Here is a 23,127-nt window from a genome sequence, read left to right on the forward strand (position 1 = left end):
TTTTGATAATAAATCCATTCTTGCGTTTTCAATAGAAAAACAAACAAACCTTACATTAAGCTGCCCCCCCCCCCCCCCCCCCCCCCCCCCCCCCCACACACACACACACACACACACACACCCACACACACACACACTTTGCAGGTGCCTCTGGTATAGGGGTGGTGCAGGTAGGGTGGGTGTTATAACAGAGGGATAAAAAATGCATTTGTAGGTGTTAAATCTTTCCTCCTTTGGATAATTAAAGTCGCATTCATATTTCGTCAGTCCGCTGGATGTTGACGCAGCGTTATCAGAAGGTGTGTGTCACTATTTGCCCGAGCTGCCTCTGCGTCGTCTACCATCTGTGCCCCTCCCTCTATGAGTCCCAGCATCCCTGACAGCCCCGTGATGCTGCCATAAAGAACGCATTCCCGATTGACGATGCAGAGAGGGGCTGCTGTATTTTCTGAATGGTAATTGTGATTGGGCGCGTTCGTTCCTAAGTAGGCGTACAGGCCTATTATGTATTTGCGACCACCTTCCGGAGGCATTACAGGCTGCTCGTTACAGGCTGATGCCGTTTCTTTTTGGGCTGCTGTGGATACATGCGCGTCATATGTTATAGGCTGTAGTTGAGGTCCATGTGAATATATGCCTTTATGAGTCGGGCGGCTTTCCAAGGGCAGCACGGAGCAATAAGCGCGGCAGCGATGTGCACGTCTGACGGCCACACGGAGCAAGTGCAGTGAGAGACCATTTCTTCTAGTGCAGCCTTTGACTTTTCAGTTATCGGTCACATCCAGGGTTCAGGCTCTCCGCTTCGGCACCTCACTCGGTTCACCGCCTGGTTTTATGCGACGTCATGAGTTGATCGCGCCTGACAGATGTTGCTGTGTTGCAGATGCACAGGCATTGCTCCTCAGATTCTTCTTCCTGCTGTGATTAGGTAAAAAACAAACAATAACAAAAAAAAACCCACCAGAAAACTGTTTATGTGCTAAATGTTAAGTCCTCGCTTTGCACTCGGACAGATCGCAACGTTCACTTAGTCTTCGGGATTGCGTAAAATGATACCTGGATCCGCCGCATCAATGCTACCATCAGCAGAAGCCGCGAAACTGTACCAGACCAATTACGTCCGCAACTCCCGTGTGATCGGACTTCTGTGGGCCATCTTCACTATTCTGTTCGGTATTGTTAACGTGACCATCTTCTCGCAGCCCTATTGGATTGGAGATGGCGTGGATACGCCGCAGGTCGGCTACTTCGGCCTTTTTCATTATTGTATTGGAGATGGACTCTCCAGAGACCTGGCCTGCCAGGGTAGCTTCACCGAGTTCTCCGCTATCCCCTCTGGTGCGTTCAAGGCCGCCTCCTTCTTCATTGGAATGTCTATGATGCTGGTTGTCACCTGCATCGGCTGCTTCAGTCTCTTCTTCCTCCTCAGCACATCCACCGTGTACAAGATCTGTGGTTGGATGCAAGCAGCATCAGGTAAGTGGTCTTTGAGAGGGTAGTTCGTTAGGTGAAAATGAAATATGACAAGTGTCAGTATCCAAAACACACCTAAAGCATGAATATTTTATAAACGGAAAATACATGCGACAGTTTAGAAGCTGCCCAGCTGTTTTGTGTGTGTGTGCTTTGTTGGGCTCAAAACACTGGCATGGATTTGACTTTGATTGATGAGTTGATGAAATAAATTAATTGGGAACAGCCAAGGTGAAAATAAACAGTTTCCAGGATCTCCCCAGGAGCTGGCAAGCAGCCCTCCTGAGCAGACCGTGCTGTCCATGGTGCTGAAGTGTTGTTGAACACATGACATACACACCGCTTGTGTATTTACAGCCCAAACATGTCACATTCTGAGTTTATAAAGAGACATACAAACATTGACCAGCTCATGATTTTTTTTTTTTTTAAAGAAGAAACCTGTTGACCGTTAATAACTTAAGTTTCTTCCTTGTATTTGTCTTATATTTGAAAATGATCAAAAATTTGGTGCCAGCATCAATGAGATTTTGGGGGGGTTGCAAGTTTAATCCAGTGTTTTGGGTTTCATGGGTTACACTGTGCTTTTAAATTAAATTAAAGCAGAGTTTGTGGTCCTTTACCATAACCAGCAAAACATGCTTACATGTGGTCTAGTCTTATTACTAATGCAAAACCACATGGAAGGTGCACATCCTATCCCAGAGTGATTAAAAGACAAAATGCAGGAACATAGCTGGACACTTCAAATTTAACTTAAAAAGAATCAAAACAGTTTACCACGGCTGATGACTGTGGAACCTCGTAACATAAGCACTGAATTACATGTTATGTTGTAATATAGTATATCATATGCATAGCTACAATACAGCCCAATTTCATTCAGCTTGCGTCATGCAAATGAATGAATGTCCTCACAGCCAGAAGATGTGTGTGTTCTTATACGTCAAGGTTGGTTTTCAAAATATGTCGAGGTCAGACTTTCGGCTGCTGGCAGCATGCTGTGGGCTAACGTCAGTGGGAGTGGAGGCCTCGACCATCTGAAGAGTTCAGACTCTGCCAAACATCGGTCTAACTCAGCTGCACCAGTGGTCAAAGCAGTCGGCTTCCTGTTAGCAACAAACAGAAATGAGGGAAAGTGGAGGGGATGGGGTATTTGGAAAGGCTCCAGCTCAGTGTGTTATGTTTGGGCTGAGTTAACGCAATAAGCCCGTCTAATAAGAAGACCGCTGGGCTTTGTGTTTCTACAGCTAAGAGATGAAAGAGAAAGCCAAAAGGAGAGACCCTGACCACAGCCAGTTGGCACAGCGATGCCTAATGAGCAAGCTTGACTGTTTAGCACTGTCAAACTTTATTACACTTAGCTGAAGGTTAAACTCATGCTGACTTCACTTATAGAAGACAGGTGGCCCACTGGCAAGGAGAGCGCATGTCATAGATAATGATAAATGGCAGGTCAGAATGAGAATGTACAAAATAAAGACAAAACAAATGGATTCTTTATCATTTTCTTTTCCTTTATGCAGTATTTTTCACATTTATTTAAAACATTTAAACAGCCCAATGCATGACAAATCTCACGCCTGTAAAGCCAATTGAAATTAACACTGTTGTTTGGTCAGTGGTAGCTTGTTGTCACCCATCCCTGCCGCTGGACTGGCCAAGGACACAGTCAGTATTCAGAGCAGTCTCTGCTCCACGGCACCAGTCTCTCTCTCTCTCTCTCTCTGCCTCAGCAATCAGCCTTATGGGTTTCTTATAGACATTTTTACTGGGTGATACGGCTGGTATGAAAACACAGCATGTAACAGTACCATGCCTCACTGAGCAAAAGGGCTGTTCAGGGACACTAACTGAAAATCAAGGTCATAGTTGATGTGTATACATAATTTTAAATGATATTCCGTATGCCAGTTTTGTGGCAACTTTCATAAATCTCCTTGGGCTGAGGGCAGAGGCTGGTGGATAAACACTCGACATAGAAAACTCATGCTGTTGCACAATGCTCCTCTCCAGGGAATCAGCAAGTGAGAGCCCATCTCTAGCCATCTTCGGGGGGTGGGGTTTCTGTGAAGCCCAGGTAAAAATGTTGAATGTTTGATGAGAAAGTGAACCAGCAGGACACATTAGAAGTCTCAAAATGCCCACCGTATCCAAACAAAACTGAGTACAGAAAGTGCACCCTGCCCTAGATGGGCTTGCAGCCTTCTGTATGCTCTTCACCAGAGCTGATTCACTTTCTGCACATTCACAAGTTCATGGCATGTAAATGTAGGTGTGTGTCCTTTTTTCCCCCCCCTCACAGAGCTCAACACAGTAAGATATACACATAAACACAAATTCACACTTCTCTAATCTCCTTTTCACAACCTTGTTTCATTGAGAACTGTGCAAAGTGCCGTCATCTCTCTCTACCTCTTGTCTGGCCTTTGACTGCAGTTCTTCAGGGTTCTGCACACCAATTAACCAAGTACCCAGCGAGGTCAACGATAATTACTTCAGTTTTATATACTGACGTATGGACTTCGTGGTGTCGGCACAGCTGACAGACTTTTTCTGTAGTTCATGCTACAGTATCTGTTTTTGAGAAGAAACATAGCGTGAGTCATACATGTGAATAACACCTAAGCTTTGTAAAGCAGGAAAAATGTGCAGACAGAGGGTGACCCATTTGGAAAGATACGAATGGGCTCGTTATCAAAGGGCTGCAGATTCTTTTCCCACTTTTTGTTTATTGTATTAGTTTCTCTCTTTGTGTGAGTCTGTCTTTGAATATGCTGAAATAATTAAGAAAAAAAATTTCTTTACCCATGCGTTCTAAAGAAAATCTTTTCTTTTTCTTTCTAGAGAAAATGTTCTTAAATAATTAAAAAGGAAACATTTTCTTTAAAATTCACAGGTAAGTTAAATGGCAACAATGCTTTCAGGAATGTCCTTTGCTGCTTCTTTGGTGTGCTTGTTTTTTAGTATGCAAGAGTAAGCCATCATTTGATAGTAACATTTGTATAGTTGTGTGATTTCTGTAGCACAAGTCAGATGGTTTCCCAGGAAGAGGCAGTTTATACCACATTTAGTTAGATGCAATATATACAGTCACTGGATACTTCATTAGCTAGACTAGAATAACCATTATAGCAACTGTGGGGTTTATCTGCACTCACTAGACACTTGATTAGGTATACCTCACTGTACCGGGTTGGACCCAATTTTGCCTTCAGAGCTGCCATAATTTTCTATGTCCCATATTCAACAAGATGCTGGAAACATTCCTCAAACATTTTGGTCCATATTGACATGATGGCATCACACAGTTCCTGCAGATTTGTTCAAGAAACCGGTGAGATGTTTTGAGTTTTGTGGCATGGTGCGTTATCCTGCTGGAAGCAGCCATCAGAAGATAGGTACACGGCAGTCATAAAGGGATGGACATGATCAGCAACAATATTCAGCCAGGCTGTGGCATTTAAACAATGCTCAGTTGATACTAAGGGGCCTAAAGTATGCCAAGAAAATATACCCCACACCATTACACCACCAGCAGCCTGAAATGTTAATACAAGGCAAGATAGAGCCATCCTTCATCTTGTTTAGATCAAATTCTGACCCTACCATCTGAATGTTGTAACAAAATTCGAGACTCATCAGACCAGGCAATGTTTTTCCAATCTTCTATTGTCCAATTTTGGTGAATCAATGTGAACTGTAACCTCAGTTTCCACATCTTAGCTGACAGTAGTGGCACCCACTGTGGTCTGACTTTCACCTTGCTGTCCCTTTTGAAATATCTTGGTTATAAAAAGGTTATAAAAAGTTGCTATTTGAGCTACTTTGCTTTTCTATTAACTTTGATCTACTTCTGGTTCGCTTCACTCAGTTAGGAACCTTCTTAAGCAAAAGTGACTATTCGACCGCACCCCAGGTTTAGGTCTTAACTCCTGATGCATTTGTTGATAACTTTCTCACTGAAGAGCACTGAGTCACAGTACAAGTGCATGAGTCACAGTAAACTATAAAAGGTGCAAAATGTCACATGTTAAATATGGGACCAAAGAAATCTCGGCTTTCACATCAAACCAAATTGACTGGGCTCAAAAAGATCAAGCAGGACCGTCAGATCTAAACTTCAAACCTCTATCCTTCAAGCAGTGGTGACAGAGGACAGCAAGAGGGAAGAAAAGAAAGAGCAAATAGTAAGAGGTTTGGAGGTGAACAAAAACTCCAAGACGGAGACAGAAGGCAGACAGAAAACAAATCAGATGACAGAGCTCAGAGAAGACACACTGATCCTTTTGGTCACTTTGATCTCGCTCCATGTATTTCTGCATGTATCATTATCACATCTCTGTTTGCTGTTGTTGACTTTTACTCCCGTAATCCATTTGTTCTATTGAGAGCCTTGTTGCGAAAGGAGCTTTAAATCCCGGTTGAATGTAGAGGTGGAGAGTGGCTGGAAGCTCGGCATGAGAGCAGCTGCACTCGTCACTGCTGTTGGACCATACTGCTCCAGCTCACTGGAGTAAAGATTGCAAATGGGAACTTTTGTCCAGACACCTATCAGACTTTCAAAAGCAGTCGGAAGAAAAGGCTGATTCTGATGCTCCTCTTAGTCGCTTTGCTTCTGTTTCTTCGGTAGACGTATCAGATGCGCTCCCCTTGTCTACATGCTAATGCATGCTCATTCCTACTCAGGACTCGCACCTCCAGGAAATTGCTGTCTATCAATTTTTGACACATTTTTTGTAATGAATACATAAAAAATATTGTTAATGTTATGTGCACAGTATGCTCACATTATTTTGTGTCATGGAGTTCCATCATTTTGCTGCAGTCTGTTACCCACGTGATGGAGACAATCCTGTGTCCAGTCACTTTGTGCTGCTGCAGCTCTGTACTGAACAGAGAGCAACGTGTCTCAACAGTACACTTAGATAGATACCCACTAGGGCAGATTTGGGTAACAAATACCATGAAACAACACGGGTTAGTACTGTCTGCTATTACTGCAGTAACACACATTAGTGCCTTCAGCTATGAAACACAACTGAGAAAGAAAAACTGTATGCCTCTTTGTGTCTAGAGAGTAGGAAACTGGGCTCACATGAATGAAAAGACAAAGCAAACACGAATATCTGAGAGATTTCTTTGGAAATTTCTTTGGCTGAACTCTACCCTGGCCATGTGGGAACATTGGCAGTAGCAGTAAGGTTGTAAAGTGAAACAAACTGGCTTGGGAGTTTCAGAGCTGATTTAAACTCTCACTCATTTGTTTCAGAACAGCAATGAAAGTCAACCTTTTTGCAGCCAAATAAACTGGATGCACAGCACAGCTTTATGCACTAATCCACACCTTTGCAGTACCCGGCACAGCAGTCGACAGTGAAATAGTTTGCATTTAGCCCGACTCTGTTATTAACACACCTCTCCTTCTTTTTCATATATTGCCTATCATCTGTCCATTAACACTGTTCCATCTTCCAGTTTTTGTAATTAAAAACACACAGTCAGTTGAACCATCTAATTATAGTCAGTGGGCAGCAACTAAACTATCATCTATGCAGTTCACACTCCTGCTGATTGTGCACAGGGGAAGAAGATGGATGAAGGATATTATCCTGCATGGTGGTGCAGCGGTTAGCGATGTTGCATCACAGAAACAAGGTTCTGGTTTTGACCTTCCAGTGTGGACTCTGCATGTTATCCCTGTGCCCACGTGATAACAGAGATTTGGTCTCTGTCTGGGTGCTCTGACATCCTCCCACAGTCCAAAGACACATTTGGTTAACTGTTGATTCTAAATTGGCAGTAGATGTGAATGAAAGATGGATACAGTGCATAGAATAAAGTGCTGTGTGAATTATCTGGCTTGTAGTGTGAAGTCCTTTGAGTGGTCAGTTACGTGGATTATAAAAGCGCCATATAAATGCCAGTCCATATTTACACACCACTACGCACATTGCACACTGAAGCATAGTAATTTGCATGCAAACAATGCAGGCATTCCTTTTTGCAGTGATTACAGTACATACCAAAGTGAGGTCTGTGCTGTTTTATTAATGCATATTTGTTGATTTTATTCTGATATGTAGTTGCAGAACAGCTGGTTTAATTTAAAAAGCCTGAGACTCTGTATTTGAAGATAAAAAAACCCCCAAAACAAACAGATCAATGCTGATTAATTAGCCCACACTTTGTGAGTTTGAGTGTAGCAGTGTGGAATAAAAAATCTAAATGCCAGCCAAGTCATCATTATGACTCCCCTGTGTTCAGTGTCCCTGTAGTGCTGCAGGGTGTGCAGTATAGATTTGCCGGAGTTAATCTCTGTGATCTCAGAAGTGGCCTGGCTCAGGCCAGAGCTCTGGCAGGGGAGGCTGCTGATTTATTCCACGGTGGGGGGGGGGGGGGGTCAAGGACACAGTGACCTACAATGTTTTAAAAAAAACTTTGCATGCTGCATTGATGAATATGTGGTGCACATGTAACTTGTGCTGCTTTTACAGCTGAAAATACTATTTGCTTTTGAGGCTGAGACTCTACATACAAATATTATGAGTTTGCTGAACATGATAACATTAACACAGGCCGTGCATAATGAGCATGTTTTAATCACTAAGCTTTTCTCTTTACAGTGGAGTGGCGCTGACTAGTTTTACTTTAGCAAATGATTTGAATACCTCTTAAAGTGTCAGATGTCCCAGCCCCTTTTCATTGCGAGTTCATCAGTTAATGCTGTTTAGTCTTAGTTTAATTACACCGCATGTTCTTTGGCATCTGAAACACCGTGTCACAGCATTTAGTGAGACACCACCAGCTATGACCAGTGATTAACTCCAAACAATGATCTTTTCATAAAATTAGCCAAGTAGGTTTTATTGTCTTCATCTACCCAAATAAAACCTAACCAGTACTTTTAGTGCCTAATCCTTCGGCTCTTAGCTGGAAAACCTCAAACATATTTCGTATTTAAAAGCTAAAATACTCCTGCACCTACATCACCACTGGATGATGCTGTGTCCCAGACCCTCATTCTGTCCCAGTTGAATGCTCGTATTGTTAAATGCTGACTGAGAGAGCACAGTCCTGCCTAAGCTGTTGCTGTTTGTCTCCATCATCCCCGAACGGGTGACCCAGTGAGTATTTGTCACAGAGAACTCAAAGGTCTCTTTTGATCCCCATTGCCCTTGCCAATCTTTATCCTCTGTGGAGGTACAAGCTGCATCTGGACCTGTTACATAAGTCCTCCACCCCAGCCTGACTCCCTCCTGCTCTGCTCACTGCAGTTTACTCTGCACTCCTCCCATGATTTCTCTCCCCACTGCATGCATTCTCTACCTCTCGATCCCCACCTGAGCTGCCATATCTATTTAGTGCGGTCAACTGATAATTTCTAAGAGAACTCTCTTCTACTGTGTGTCAAGCTGATCTTTTTTAACATCAATGTGTAATAATGAGGCTCGGACCAGATGGTGTGTAAGAATCAGAGGACATACACTCTGTCGGAGAAGAAGGATTTAAACAGTATCTTAGATAGCTAGACTAAGGATTTAACCCCTTAACCCCTGATTTATTGTTTGTTATATATATATCTTCATTACATACCCTACATCTATTTTAGTCATAGTAATAGTAGGTAGCCTCTTATGGGAGTGTGTGACTTTTGAAAAAAATGCAGCCAGATGCATTGATATAATAAATATGACCTTGACCTTTAGTTTATTCCTGCCAAGAGTAACAAATTAAGAGGAACTTAAAAAAAAAAAAAATCACAGAGGAACTTAAACACACACACAGTTGCTTGTTTAAACACAGTTTTTGTGTATTAGCATATGGGTGGTGGAAGTGACACTCTCTGTTTTTTGGATTCAGGCTTGTTCTCAGGCTGTAGACTAAATTACACTGGGAAAGATTTCCTTCTTGTGTAGTTTTAGCATATCCTGTATGCTGAAAATGCAATTTGCTGTTGAAGGAAGGTTATTTGCTACATTACAAGATGGTTAAAAAGCATTTGCAAGACCTGCCCTGACACAGAACACAGATAACTTGATGAAATAAGCCATCGCCCGCTCCTTCTAATCCTTTAAAATGAATTGATAGGTAAGCTGTGGGTACTATGTGCTCGATGTGCAGAAAATTGCTGAAGATGTTGACAGAGGGGAATACTGAGGCTGCCTGGAAGCTCCTTGCTCCCCTCCAGCAACCATCAAATTTTGCCAGCAACTGAAGCAGAAATAGATTTGGACTGTAGACAGCTCATCTCGATGAGCATGTTCCTCTTCTTCCAGGGGAGCTTGTCGGAGTAAGTTTTAAAAGTTTGCTCTACTTTCCACCGTATCCTGACATGTTGGAAATGTGTTTTTAGAGAACTTATATTTGTGCACAGACGACTGTCAGAAAGCATATCAAGATCCTGATTAAAACTGTCGGTTCTCCCATAACCACATATAATTGCACAGAGTAACATCATAAAAGTAACAATTTCTATCATAATATTATTAATAGCTCTCTCATTATATGTATATCCCGCTTTCTTTTTCTCCTCATAAACCTGCATCATGAAGCCAGCTTATAATACGTGGAGGCACATTTTCACACTCCATTTAGTCACACTATATGGATCATACACCCTTAATTGCCCCATTTATCTAATAGTAATTATGGAATATCATTGTCATGGTTTCAGGCCATCTTTCTTGGGTACTCATTCGCTCATCTATAGAGCCAGAGAAAAGTCTTAATTGTCAAGTGTGAAAAGGGGATTCATCCTGCCCACATTAGAGGCTGAATTTGCCATGGGAAAGATTGTATTAATCAGTCTCATTTTACACCCTCATCATTTGAAGATTAAGCTTACAGAATTGGACTGAGTAAATGAAGTATTGAATTATGACAGTGCAGAGTGATGTGTGTGGATATCAGAGCCTACATGTGTTTCTTTCTGATCATTCAGTGGTACCGTAAGGCATCGGTTACTTTTAATTGCTGTTGGATTCAGATATAGAAGCTCTGACACTGAAATGATTTTGAAATATAAATGGATGTAGTACAGATATATAAACACAGTACCATGAAAAAGTTTTTGTTTCCTACCTGATTTCATAGTTTTTTTTTTGCGTATTTGTCACATTTACATGTTTCAGATCACCAAACAAATTTTAATATTCGACAAAGATAAATGTAGCAAAGCCAAAATGCAGTTTTTAAATTATCATTTCATTTATTAGGAAAAAAAAAAAACTACCAAACATACCTGACCCTGTGTGAAAAGGCCTGATCAAGAATTCACTAAAATTGAACCTGACAAAGTGAACACACATGACGCCACAATCTAAAGAAACTAGAGAGCACATGAGAAACAAAGTCAGTGACATCTGTCAGTTTGGAAAGGGCTACAAAGCCATTTCTAAGGCTTTGGGATTCCAGTGAACCACAGTGAGAGCCATTATCCACAAATGGAGAAAACTTGGAGCAGTGGTGAACCTTCCCAGGAGTGGTCGACCTACCGAAGTTACTCCAAGAGTGCAACGAAGACTCATTCAGGAGGTCACAAAAGAACCCAGAACAACAGCTAAAGAACTGCAGGCCTCATGTGCCTCAGTTAAGGTCAGAGTTCATGATTCAACAATAAGAAAGAGACTGGGCAAAAATTGCATCTATGGAAGAGTTCCAAGGAGAAAACAACTGCTGACCAAAACACAAAGGCTTGTCTCACATTTGCCAAAAAACATCTTGATGATCCCTGAGACTTTTGGGAAAATATTCTGTGGACTGACGAGACAGAAGTTGAATGTTTTGGAAGGTCTGAGTCCCACTACATCTGGCATAAAACTAACACAGCAATTCATAAAAAGAACATCATACCAACAGTTAAACATGGTGGTGGTAGTGTGATGGTCTGGGGCTTCTTTACTGCTTCAGGACGTGGACGACTTGCTGTATGGAGTCATAGATTTTGCTCTCTACCAAAAAATCCTGAAGGAGAATGTCCGCTCATCGATTCATACCCTCAAGATCAAACCCACTTGGATTATGCAGCAGGACAATGATCAGAAACACACCAGCAAGCCCACTTCTGAAAAAAACCCCAAAACAAACACAAAAAAATATGAAGGTTATGGAGTGGTCTAGTCAAAATCCAATTGAGATGCTTTGGCATGACCTTAAACAGGCCGTTCATGCTCGCAAACCCTCCAATGTGGCCGAATTAAAACAATTCAGTAAAGAAGAGTGGACCAAAACTCCTCCACAGTCATTTGAAAGACTCATTGCCACTTATCACAAACACTTGATTGTAGTTTTTGCTGCCAATGGTGGCACAACCAGCAATTAGGGGGTTTAGGGGGCACTTACTTTTTCACAGAGGGCCAGGTAGGTTTGGATAGCTTTGTCCCTTAATAAATAAAGTCAACATTTAAAAACTGCATTTTGTATTTACTCTAGTATCTTTGCCTCATGTTAAAATTTGTTTGATGATCTGAAACATTTAAGTGTGAGAAACATGCAAAAACTAAGAAATCAGAAATACTTTTTCACAGAATTGTCTGTACACATTTTGTTTTCAAACCAGTGAAATCAAACTGTGTGGTCCATTAACTTTAGGCGAGGGTACTGCACACAGTGTGTTGTTCTTCCCTGGGCTGCCTGTCTCCAGTCTCAGCCTCAGTCTCTGATGTGAGTCATGCAGTTCCTTGCCAAAATTTCACATTGTGTTTCAGAAACCACTCTGCCTGGAGCTTAATGCTGAGAACAGCAATGTAGATAAGAAGCATCGCAGATGAATTGTGTCCTAAGGGATAGTGGATCACAACCAGCGAAGAACAATAACAAGATATAAAATTGTTCTGTTTGGATTTAAGTAATTATGTTGCTGCTTCTTTGAACGTAGTCAGTTTCTATACGAAATAGCATAAAAGACAGTAGAATAAACCCCTTGAGCTGAACTAGATTTTGTCGACATTTAGGCCACCATTTTACTAGTGTGAGTTCCAACCCTAGTTATCACATTAAAACAAACCTACCTGTACATATTCCAGGAAACACAACTTGGAGAAACACTCAAAGCTCTTCCCAGATCCTGATTTTCTCTTTGGAGCTGACCTTAAATGCTGTTTTGCCATCCGCAGGCCCATTTACAAGAGATGCTGTCAGCTCAGGAACCAAACTCATTTACTCAGCCGTCATCAAGGTGGATCATAGTGAGAAAAGACATTAAGCTATACTATTTTAAACAAAGAGGAGCGTGCATGTTTTTGATTATGTGTGAGCAGTAGATCCATATGCAGCACAAGATAGCACGGTTTACAATGTGTGCATGCATAATTAAGTTTGTCTCAGCTATTTAAATGAGGAGAGGAGAAAACACATTCCACAAAGGACCGTGGGAGTCGAAAATTGAGAATCCTTTTTCATGGCTTAGATGTGCTGCAGATGTTTGAGTGATGGAAGGAGCCGGGAATACACACAACTGTTTAGTTCCAGGTCAATCAATGACATGCTGCAACAGTGAAAGAACACACTCAGACACGCAGCCACATTGACAGTGTTAGAGCAAAACAGATTACAGGTTTGTTTTTCTTTGTTCTTGACTCAGGTACACAAATCCAATCAAGCTGCTGCTTTGGAGGTCACGTTAGACCTCCACTCACCTGCACTAGTTTTAAATGACATGCAGAGATTATGACAGGCAGAAAAAAAAAAAAGGTTTTTCTGTATCGATGGGAATTACTTCTCTCTTTGGGAAAATGAGCCAGTGTGCTTCTGACAAATCTGCTGCCATCATACAGTTCTGTACCATCTGCCGGCCTGCTCTCAAACTCTACTGTAGTGATGTTTGCACCTAATCTGCCCTACCTACAGTCTCTTACATAAGCTGCTGTTAGCCAACAAGCATTTCACAGTCCAGTTTTATACTTGCCTGATCCCGATTTTCCCAAAAAGAGAGAGACAAACAGAGGAAGGTGTGTGCTTGTGTGGAAACTGCAAAAAACAAAAAAAAACAAGAAAATGCTGAGAATAGCTCTGCCGAGGGGCTCCAGCATATGGTAGCCAGTGCTCATGACGTTGGAGTGGTGCTGGGTACTTGCTGGCGGCTGCACACAGGAGTGGAACATGGCAAGGGTTCAGTCTCTCACCCTATTCCCCCTCCTCTCCCTATATATCTCTGCGTGCCTCTGCCTCGCCCTGCCTCATAATCTTTCTCTCCTTTCTCTGCGCCTGTCTGCTGCTCCATCTCGCTCCCGCTCCCTCTGGAGAGCGGGAACGAGATGGAGACAAGGGAAAAGCCAAAAGGGTAGGATAATGCCGTCAGTTAATGTCTCGTCTCCGCTCCGACTGACGGCTGCATTCTGTCAGGTGTGCTGCTATTTCTGTGGCGAGGAACCAGAGCACACCATTTATTACTGCAGCATGAAGTTCTGCTTCAGTGCAGTGCAGTGCAGGCGAGTGCAGCCAGCAGATTCACAGATATAATGAGATATTTGTTTATTTATTTATTTTATTTTATGGGACCCTGTTTATCATTCATATGTAAGTATTCAGCAAATTATTTTTAACTCGCTTTAATATAGCCGTAAGCCAAATCAATCACTTTTTATTGAATTTACTGTTTATAAACATCAAGTACATGTTTACAAATACCAAACACAGTTTCCTGAGGTGACACCTTTTTTATTGTTTTGTCCCATTAACAATCCAAAAACCAAACACTCAACACCCAATTAGAGAACACATAAAGTAGTAAAAACAAATATCATATATATAATATAATATAAGTGTCATCTGATCAGATATTCAGCTAATCAGTTCGGGACTAGAAGGTGCAGAGGACAGGTGTGCACACACATAATTTTATTCCAGGTAAGGGGGATATAAATAATCTGTATCATTCTACTTTACGATTTTTTAAAACAAGTTAATACCACAAAAATGAGTCAGTAAGTTTTTTTCTTAATACCTCTAAAGGCCAAAACCTTCCAGGCCTCCATGATTTCTTGCATGCAGGGGAAAAAAAAAAAAACAGAGAAGCACATATTGTCATGTTTGGCTGGTTGTTTCCAGGAATTTGGCTTATCAGTGTCGATACGAAGGTTAATCGTGCTGTAATTTTCCTTTTTCCCCCCTCCTCTCTAAAATCCCTATTTAGAATTGATTTGCATGTGTGTTAATTAATCCACTTTCACTCTGAAGCATGCCTCTAATTACAGTTAAAGTACCATTGCATGTATTATTTACAAAATGACTTAAGATTAATGATTGATCCACTGGTGTATAAAGAATTCCCAAGTGTGTTGTAAAGCATTGTAAATCATGCCACTTTCAATATCTTATTTTATTAAAGGTTTCTTATGTCAAAGAAGTCAACCCTTTTTTTGCTTACATTGGTATTATTATAATATGAGTATAGACTGCATGGTGTTATGCTTTACAGGAATCCAAATTCACAGAAAAAGTCTTATTATGTAAGCAGTGCTGTGCTGCATGGGGCTGCTCAGTAATGTTGTGTGATTATGGATTAGTTCATAGCAGGCATTCTGTTACAGTGCATGAAAGGAACATGTGCTCCTCCTCTAACCACAAGCTGTTTCTGGAAACAAGAGTGGCATATGTGGCACCCTCTGTTGGTATAATCCTGGCCAGTGCATCCCTCTGAGATGATTATCTGCAGAGGCAGCCTTTGTAGTAGACAGAGTAGTAGTCAGCAGTGACTGAGACAAATATTTTACTGTTTGTGTTGTCTTTTGTCCTGCTTCCCCTCACGCATTCAGCTTTTGTCTCTCTTTTCCTGGTGACATAACCCCATGAGCCTCTTTTCCCTCCTCCTGTGCCTCAATGTAATATTCATGATTGTGTTGAACTGAGTCAAAGGCACACAGGAGATATCCGAAAAGATCTAGCATAATGCTACATTTGTAGCAAATACATCATAAGGGAGACAAAGCAAAGTAATGTGTATTGACTCACTGAATATCAAACTTGGCCTTCTGTGGCACTCCTGCTGTTCAGTGGATGATGTATACAGACCCCCCCCCCCCCCCCCCCCCCCCCACACACACACACACACACACACACACACAACCTGCAAAGTATTTATGCTGCCAGTTGATAAGACTTCATTTTTGTACCACGGTGAAAAAGTTACATTCATATCAATGCACACATGGTCAACTTTCATTTCAGGTCACCAGATAACATCAGAGATAGAAATATGCCGACTGCAATTTTCTTGACAGATCCTGATTTTGTTTCTATAACTATAACTAATTACAATTTCCCCCCAAACTTCTCTCCATAATTTTCCTCCTAACTGGTTTGACCCTTTGCTCATACCCAGGCTGCTGGCTCTGGATAGCTTTAGCTTTAGCCACTTTCCCTTTCTTAGCTTCTTTAAAATGTCCATTTTCAGCTGGGTAAGGGTGATTTAAGTGTCTCATTAGGTTTTGTGATGGTCCCCCACCTACTTTGGCGAACTTTGTGTCCTCACTCACAGTGAAGAGCTTCCATGCTAATGACATGTTAGTGTGTGGCTATCTGAGCCGCTGTGCACGTTCAAGGGTTAAAACAAGCTGTCATATATCCCAGATTTCATAAAATGTTTTTAAGAGGTAAAATGTTAAGAAAATAATACTCTTTTCCAACATGGCCCAGTGCATCAGTCAACTATAATCAATAATTTTTCAAAAGTCAGTGTGAGCACACACTGTTGCAATGGACCTGCAGAGAAATATCCTCTGAATCTGCAGCTATGGAGGAGCTATGGTGGACAAATTCAGGCAAGGGAGATTCAGAGGCAGCTTTGGCACCTTTCTTTTGCACTATCTGTATCAAACTACCCTTCAGAGAAATCTGCTGCCGAGCACAACTCTTCTCATGTTATTAGCTGTGAGTCAAACAAACTGTATTGCTAATAAAGCCCCCCCCCCCAAAAAAAACAACAACAACAACAACAAAAAAAAGGCAAGACATGATTAAAAGGTGTCCATACATATTCAGATGTCATGATTAATAAACTAGAAAAATGCCCAAAAGCCCAAATCCTAACACACAAACAGACAGGATTCAGGGACGAAACACTGAAAGCAACTAAGTGTTCAGGGAATAAAGAAGTGGGGAGTCTGTTTTATTATTAATGTGCAATGCGCTCTGGATAATTGTGCAGTCAGCTTTTTTTTTTCCAGGTCTATTGCTGCTCTGCTGCAGCACCACCTCACTGGAGAACTTCATTCAAACCGAAGATGAGAGAAATTTTACCCTCTGGGCAGTAACTGAGGAAAAAAAAAATTGCACAGGCTCTTCATTTTCTCGTGTTTTTTCTGATGCAGCATTACCTTAGAGAAGAATTTCTTTCAACCGAGGATGAGTTAAAGATGAGCGAGGTTTTTACATGTTGGGCAAAGACAGAATTCTGAGCAACAAGTCTAATATTGTCACTACTTACACAATGTCCAGAATGTTGTGTAGAAAAACAAGCGAACTTTGTGAATGCCACACGGTCGTGGACAGTTTCTGAGGACGTCATCAGTGTAGCTGCAAAACTGCAACTCTCCCACTGCTGTTGTGTCTGCTGCGACTGTTGTGGTTGTTTGCTGACAGTTTTGCTGCACTTCCACTGGCGCGCATTAAGTCTAGATACATACTGCCCAACTAATAGCACTAAACACTATTCTTCCCAACCTCATTCTCCTCCTTTTTGCCCATTTGTATTCTTGGCCTGCCCTTATTTTTCTTCATTTTATTTACTTTGCCCATCTCTGCCTCCCACTAGGTGTCTGTCTGGTGCTGGGTTGCATGATCTATCCTGATGGATGGGATAGTGATGAGGTCCGGCGGATGTGCGGAGAACAGACTGACAAATACAGCCTGGGCGCCTGCTCTGTGCGCTGGGCTTATATCTTGGCTATCATGGGGATCCTGGACGCCCTCATCCTCTCCTTCTTGGCGTTTGTCCTGGGGAACCGGCAGGATGGCCTCATGACAGAGGAGCTGCTGGCTGAAAGCAAGGGTGAGAATAAACCATCTAATATGGTGAAATATAATAAAAGCCAGATTTAAAGCAACATCTTGCTCAAAAAGCTGAAGTGACAAAAATGATAATGATGGGAGACGTTTCTTCAACTACGACGCACCAAATACTTAAAGCTTAGTTTCCACTTATTTCTAGAGATGATTAAATTTCCAGATATTTAAAGTTTAATTCTGAGTTTCACATTTCAGTCATTAATTGAGAAGTGGTCTATTTTGTTTGTTTGTTTGTTTGTTTTTTGGCGTACCAGATAAATTGCTCGGAAAGTGCATCTAATGCAGTTCGTGCTACGGGGGAATGCCAAATGCATACACTTAGAGCAAATAAGAATATTTTAAAGCTTACTTCAGGAATCGACTTGTGATTCATCACAACCCAAATGACTTTCACCAGACTGAAAATAGAAAATGCACATTCATTAACAAGGTGACAAAATATAAACAAGTCTGGAAATGAGATGAGATGAACTAAATCCATGAAAGGATTACAGTCAGTGCACTCTTGCGTTCATGCCCAGCGAAAGTTTTGAAGTAATGAGCTTTTGATGCAGCCTCTTTAAAAGCAAAGCTAAATTTAGCAAGCTTCAGAAGCACACTTTGAATATAATGAAGGGACTGGCATGAACCTTCTTTTAGATAATTACAACCATTAATGAGCACCCATTTTAACCCCTTAACAAGCCTTTTTTTTTTCCCTACATCCCCATAAATTATATAACTAAAATGAAATGATTCCTGTTCCTGTTCTGAAAGAGAGTTTCACTGTCATCTCTTTTTGTGTCTGCCAATTGGTTTTGCACCCATTTAACAAGTTAAATGAATTATTTGATCATAAAGTTTAAAGACAAACTGCTCTGTATTATCGCTGTGTTTGTGGGGATATTATAGCGGGAGCTTTGAGCTTATGAACACGTCTATTTTGTCGCTGCTGTGAGAGATATATTCCCAAATTAGTCCTTCTTGCAAGTCACGTGTCTGCTACGTCTCTACTGTGTTGTGGCTGTGTGAATATCTGACAAACTCCTTATCAAAATATAACCTCACTTTCATACCAAGCATCTAAGAAAGTCGGTGGGTAATGGCCTGTCTTGTACTGGTATGCATACATACTTTATGTAATTCTGCATCCCTATCACAGCTCTCCATGCTGAGGTACTGTGGAAAGGCCTGAGTAAAGGAATGTCTCCCAGTGGGAAATGTGATTAGTATGTCTAAGCCCTGTGGTCTGTAATGGAACCAGACAGGCATGAACAAAGTGTTAAAGAGAGGTGAGGAGAGAGGATGGACATGAACTAGTGAAAGCAAAGACTTGTTAAGGAGCAGAAGGGACTCAGTAAGACTGATGTGTGTAACATTATCGGGCACCATGTTTGATGATCTGTGGATGCAGCTGGTAATATAATAACAGAAATAATAAAACAGTCCTGCAGTTTCTCTTATATTGTTCTAAACTTTGGTGACCTTCAACTTAGAGGTAAAGGTCAAAAAGAATGAAAAGATCTATAGACAAAGTCATAGAATGGAAAACTTGAATGGTATTATCAGTACGTTTACCACTCCATTAATACCCTGATGATGATGATGATGATGATGATGTACCACTCCTTACTTTGGGGCTCCAGAGAATCTTTCATTTATACATAATTCATTACAGCTCAATAGTCTTTAATCAATTAGCTCATCCCTGGTGCCATCTACTGGTGTCTGTGAGCAATGCAACAATGCATACATGTGGTATCGGTTGAAGATTATATTTTCAGATGTGTTTTATATTTTTCTCCATGTTTCTGGTTTTTTTGCAGAGGGAGGAAATGCCTAACCAAATCTTTAGGTAAGTGAGCACAAAAAATGCATCTTGAAGTGTTTGAGGAAGTAAATAATGTGATTGTCCTTTTCAAATCTTACTTTGCTAAAAGTGTCATTAAACCTAAGGTCTAGCTTGCAATCTTTTGTGACTTTTTGTGTTTTGGTACCATCAGTGTGTCCTCATCCAATCCCTCGTGTCCCGTTCGGTGTTCATGCCTCAGTTCTGTTGTGTTTTCTTGTCTCGTACTTGTTGTCAAGTGTATTCAGGTTAGTATTAGTCTCCGCTGGCTGTTTCCTGTTTTACTTTAAAGGTTTGTCTTCTTTCATGTCTCCGACGGTCTCCCCTGATTCCCCGGTTGTTTTTAAGTGTGTTCACCTCGCTCCTGTTTCCCCATCAGTAATCGGTTGCTTGTGTTTAAATAGCCCGGTCCTCTCTGTAGCCCGCTCGATTGTGCGTTGATTATTCCTTCTGTGTCCCTTTCTTTGTTTTTGGTTTAGTTACTTTTTGGTTTATTTACCTTGCAGTGCTTTTTCATGGACTCTCAGCAGCATTGTAATAAAGTTTGCCCTTTGTTTCTTACACTGTGTCCTGGGCCCTGTACTACGAAGTGAGTTCAGCATACCCAGAGTATCTTTCTTTTATCTGGATTCACTTATCCTAACACTGACAGTCAGGTCACTGTACTGTTTCCAAGCTGGTTATCAGCTCAATAAGTTAACTCTGGTTTTCCCCTGGGCATTCACATGAAGGGGGTGACATTGGCGGTGTCTAGTCAATCACAGATATCAATGAGTGAACTGATAGCAGAGCCTGTACACTTATCCACTTGAAGGCAAGCGGGAAAAGCTTGCAAAAATGTTGATTTTGTATGATACCGATCTATCATAATTCTGTCATTAATCCACGGGGGAATCTGATCATTAATTTCAAGTGTTTCACTAAATTAAAGACTGTTATAGAGGTCATAGAGGTCCAAGGGATCTTCCAGGAATGGTGATGTTACTTTCCAGAGATCTGATTGGTCAGCAGGCAGTGATTTCATACCTGTTGATCTCTAATTTGGAACATAACCTGTTCCAGAGCAGGTCTGGGTCACAGCTACTGTACCATGGTGATTTACTCTGCTAAGAAGTATCTTTGTAGTATGGAAAATTCAGTGTTAACCCTGAGGTTGCCTGGTTTGTAGTACAGGTCTCAGGTCTGCATTTGGGTCCACATTCAAATCACTTTGTGTCAAAAAGAACCCTAGTACTATAGGACAAAACCAGAACAGCAAACTAAGAAATAAAGAGACATAAATGGCTCTAATGTGCAGCTGCATGGATGGAAAAAATATGTAATGTATGTACTACACTATTGTAAATTTGTCTTTTGAGTTATAATAGTGTGTTTTTATTATTTTAAATTGTTTTTATCTTATTCTTATCCTTTAATCTACTCCTAATCATAATTCTAGATTACATAAATACTTTATTATTATTCTCTGATGCTGGTCAGCGGTTTACATTTAAGTCCCATTTAATTTCTGTATGGCACACTTCAAATGACCCATGCTTTATACATAAACACAGCCACTGTAATTAAGAACATAAGAAAATCAGTGAATCGGTGCAGCTGAATGTCCATGGTCAGTGGTTTACATTTAAGTCCCACTATTATGACTGATGTGCAGAGTTTAAGCAATAAAAATATGAGATAATAAATTGCTGAAAAGATTTTAAAAAAGAAGCATGCAGAAGAAAGCTCATAAAGCATGCAGAGCAACAATTACAAGCAAAGGAACAGTTCAGTGATCACATTCACTTTTTTTTTTTTTTGCACATGCGGCCATGCAAAGCAGAGCAAAGCAGCGGAAGGCAAATGAGCAATACTGCTATTTAAGCACATTTTTGCACACATCTGCTCTTCAAAGCAACGAAGTATAGATAAAATATTTTTCCCCCATCTGCCATTATTAAGCTTAACAAGATCCCGGAGTACAAATGCACAAATGTATAAGCAAAATTCTTGACTAACACTTGTAAAAATTTAAACAGCAGATACTCGCAAACCACACAATGTCTTTTGCTTTCTTTCTTGCAGGTTCGTGAAGATCCACATGTCTGTTTTCATAAAGTACCAGTCGATCAACATCAGCTTAAAGGAGGGAGGCGGTCCAGGTCTGCGGCGGAGAGGAATTCTGTTGAACCAGCCAGCCTGCCTTTTGCAACTACCTGCCAAAAACCCGATGTAACCTACCTTTTGGTGTCCATCCATTGTGCTCACAGTCTGTACATCAACCCAGCATTTAGATGGAGCCCAAAGCACTTCTATCCTAATGTGTCTGAGCCTTGCACAACATTTCATAGACCATGGCAAGGGGCAGAGACTGTTAATTTGTTGACAAGTATATGGACTACCCACTACCTACATGAGAAGACACAGGGTTGACATTGTACACTTGCAGCATGAGCACAGACAAAACACACACACACACACACACACGTCAGCTCATACATAAGCAAATACAACTTGTACACGAAACTTTACATTCAAACAAAACATACATTATGTAATTACGAGTATTAAAGTATGTTAACACTTAGCCGTGCGTGTGTCACCGTCAGAATGCCGATCATGTTTTATTTGTGAAAAGAAAAAACGGCTCATTTTCAGATAATACTGAGTTTCTGTAAATCTATTGTGTTTAGGTTTGACACTTAAAAGAGAGTTTTAGTTGCTTATATGCCCCCCTTGTCCCCCCTCACTTTACTAGAAAAAAAGATATTTAAGACTTTTATAAGAATATTGTCACCTAAAACAGACACAACTTGTATTACAAAGTATGTACAGTGAATATTTAAGATGTTATAGGTATTTTAACTAAGTCCATTTAACGCCCTGCTAGCTAACTTTGCACAGCGCTTCAGTTTAAGAAGAAATCTAATATTTTATAGTTTGTGTATCTACACTGTGATGGTGGCTATTAGGACTGACTGCTGCAGGACTCTTAGCTACTGTATGACTTTGTGATTCTGTACGAGTGTGTAAGGAGGTTCGTGGGTATTTGAGTGAGTGCATGCACATACTGTATGTGAGTGTTGGCGTGACTGTGGTGTGTGCAATAGTTTGTTGGTCTAGTGAACCAATATGCCAACCTCACACACACACACACACACACACACACACACACACACACACACACACACACACACACACACACACACACACACACACACACACACAAAATTGTCCCGTTGTGAATCTCAGTCTGTGTGTGTGTTTCTGTCTTAGTCCAGTTCTTTCTGTTTCTCCCTCTTTGACTCCTTTTGTCTCTTTGCTTTGTTGGGACATACAGGGTAACATGATGGGGTGGGAGTTCAATGTGGGGCGACTAGTGTGCTTGAGTATTGAGCTCAAGTCATAATGAATTAGTAAGGCCTGTCCCAGCCTCACCTGTGGGTATGTTCTCGTGTAAATAGATATTCTGTAGATGCCAATTAGCAAATATGGGAAAGGTGGTTAACTTACAGCAATGAAAGAGATTCCTTAAAGAATAATATTAACACTTAATAAAGGTTTTCACTGTAAATCACTGTTGTGCTGGTTTTGTTTATTTTTATGAAGTTAAAATGGATGAGATATTTGACAGTTGTGATTATCATTAAGGTAGCTGCAAACACAAATATTGTTAAAAAAAAAATATTATAATAAAGTACATTATGCTGATTCTCAGCTGTTTAAATGGTCAAAAGACACTGCACCCTGCACCCCTCCTCCTGCCCCACCATTTTCCCACTGTATTAGGCCATGCGGGTTTTGTAACTTCTTGATGTAGAAGAACTAAAACTAACTGA

General features: G+C 41.0%; 1 protein-coding gene across 1 annotated transcript; it reads left to right on the plus strand.

The window, feature by feature from the left end:
* The first annotated feature begins 367 nt into the window (after positions 1 to 367).
* On the plus strand, positions 368 to 22,862 carry LOC115781973 (LHFPL tetraspan subfamily member 3 protein-like). The gene is made up of 4 exons (XM_030731934.1): positions 368 to 1,476; positions 17,228 to 17,464; positions 19,287 to 19,315; positions 21,374 to 22,862. Exons 1-3 carry the CDS (start codon positions 1,050 to 1,052, stop codon positions 19,301 to 19,303), a joined length of 681 nt encoding a protein of 226 aa, XP_030587794.1. The 5' UTR covers positions 368 to 1,049; the 3' UTR covers positions 19,304 to 19,315; positions 21,374 to 22,862.
* Positions 22,863 to 23,127: the final 265 nt, after the last annotated feature.

The sequence above is a fragment of the Archocentrus centrarchus genome, chromosome 6 (genome assembly GCF_007364275.1).
Source record: "Archocentrus centrarchus isolate MPI-CPG fArcCen1 chromosome 6, fArcCen1, whole genome shotgun sequence".
NCBI classification, from domain to species: Eukaryota; Metazoa; Chordata; class Actinopteri; order Cichliformes; family Cichlidae; genus Archocentrus; species Archocentrus centrarchus.

Coding starts and splice junctions, on each gene's coding strand:
- LOC115781973 (XM_030731934.1), top strand. CDS start 1,050: ATGATACCTGGATCCGCCGCATCAATGCTACCATCAGCAGAAGCCGCG. Junction 1,477..17,227: donor TTGGATGCAAGCAGCATCAG/GTAAGTGGTCTT, acceptor GCCTCCCACTAG/GTGTCTGTCTGGTGCTGGGT.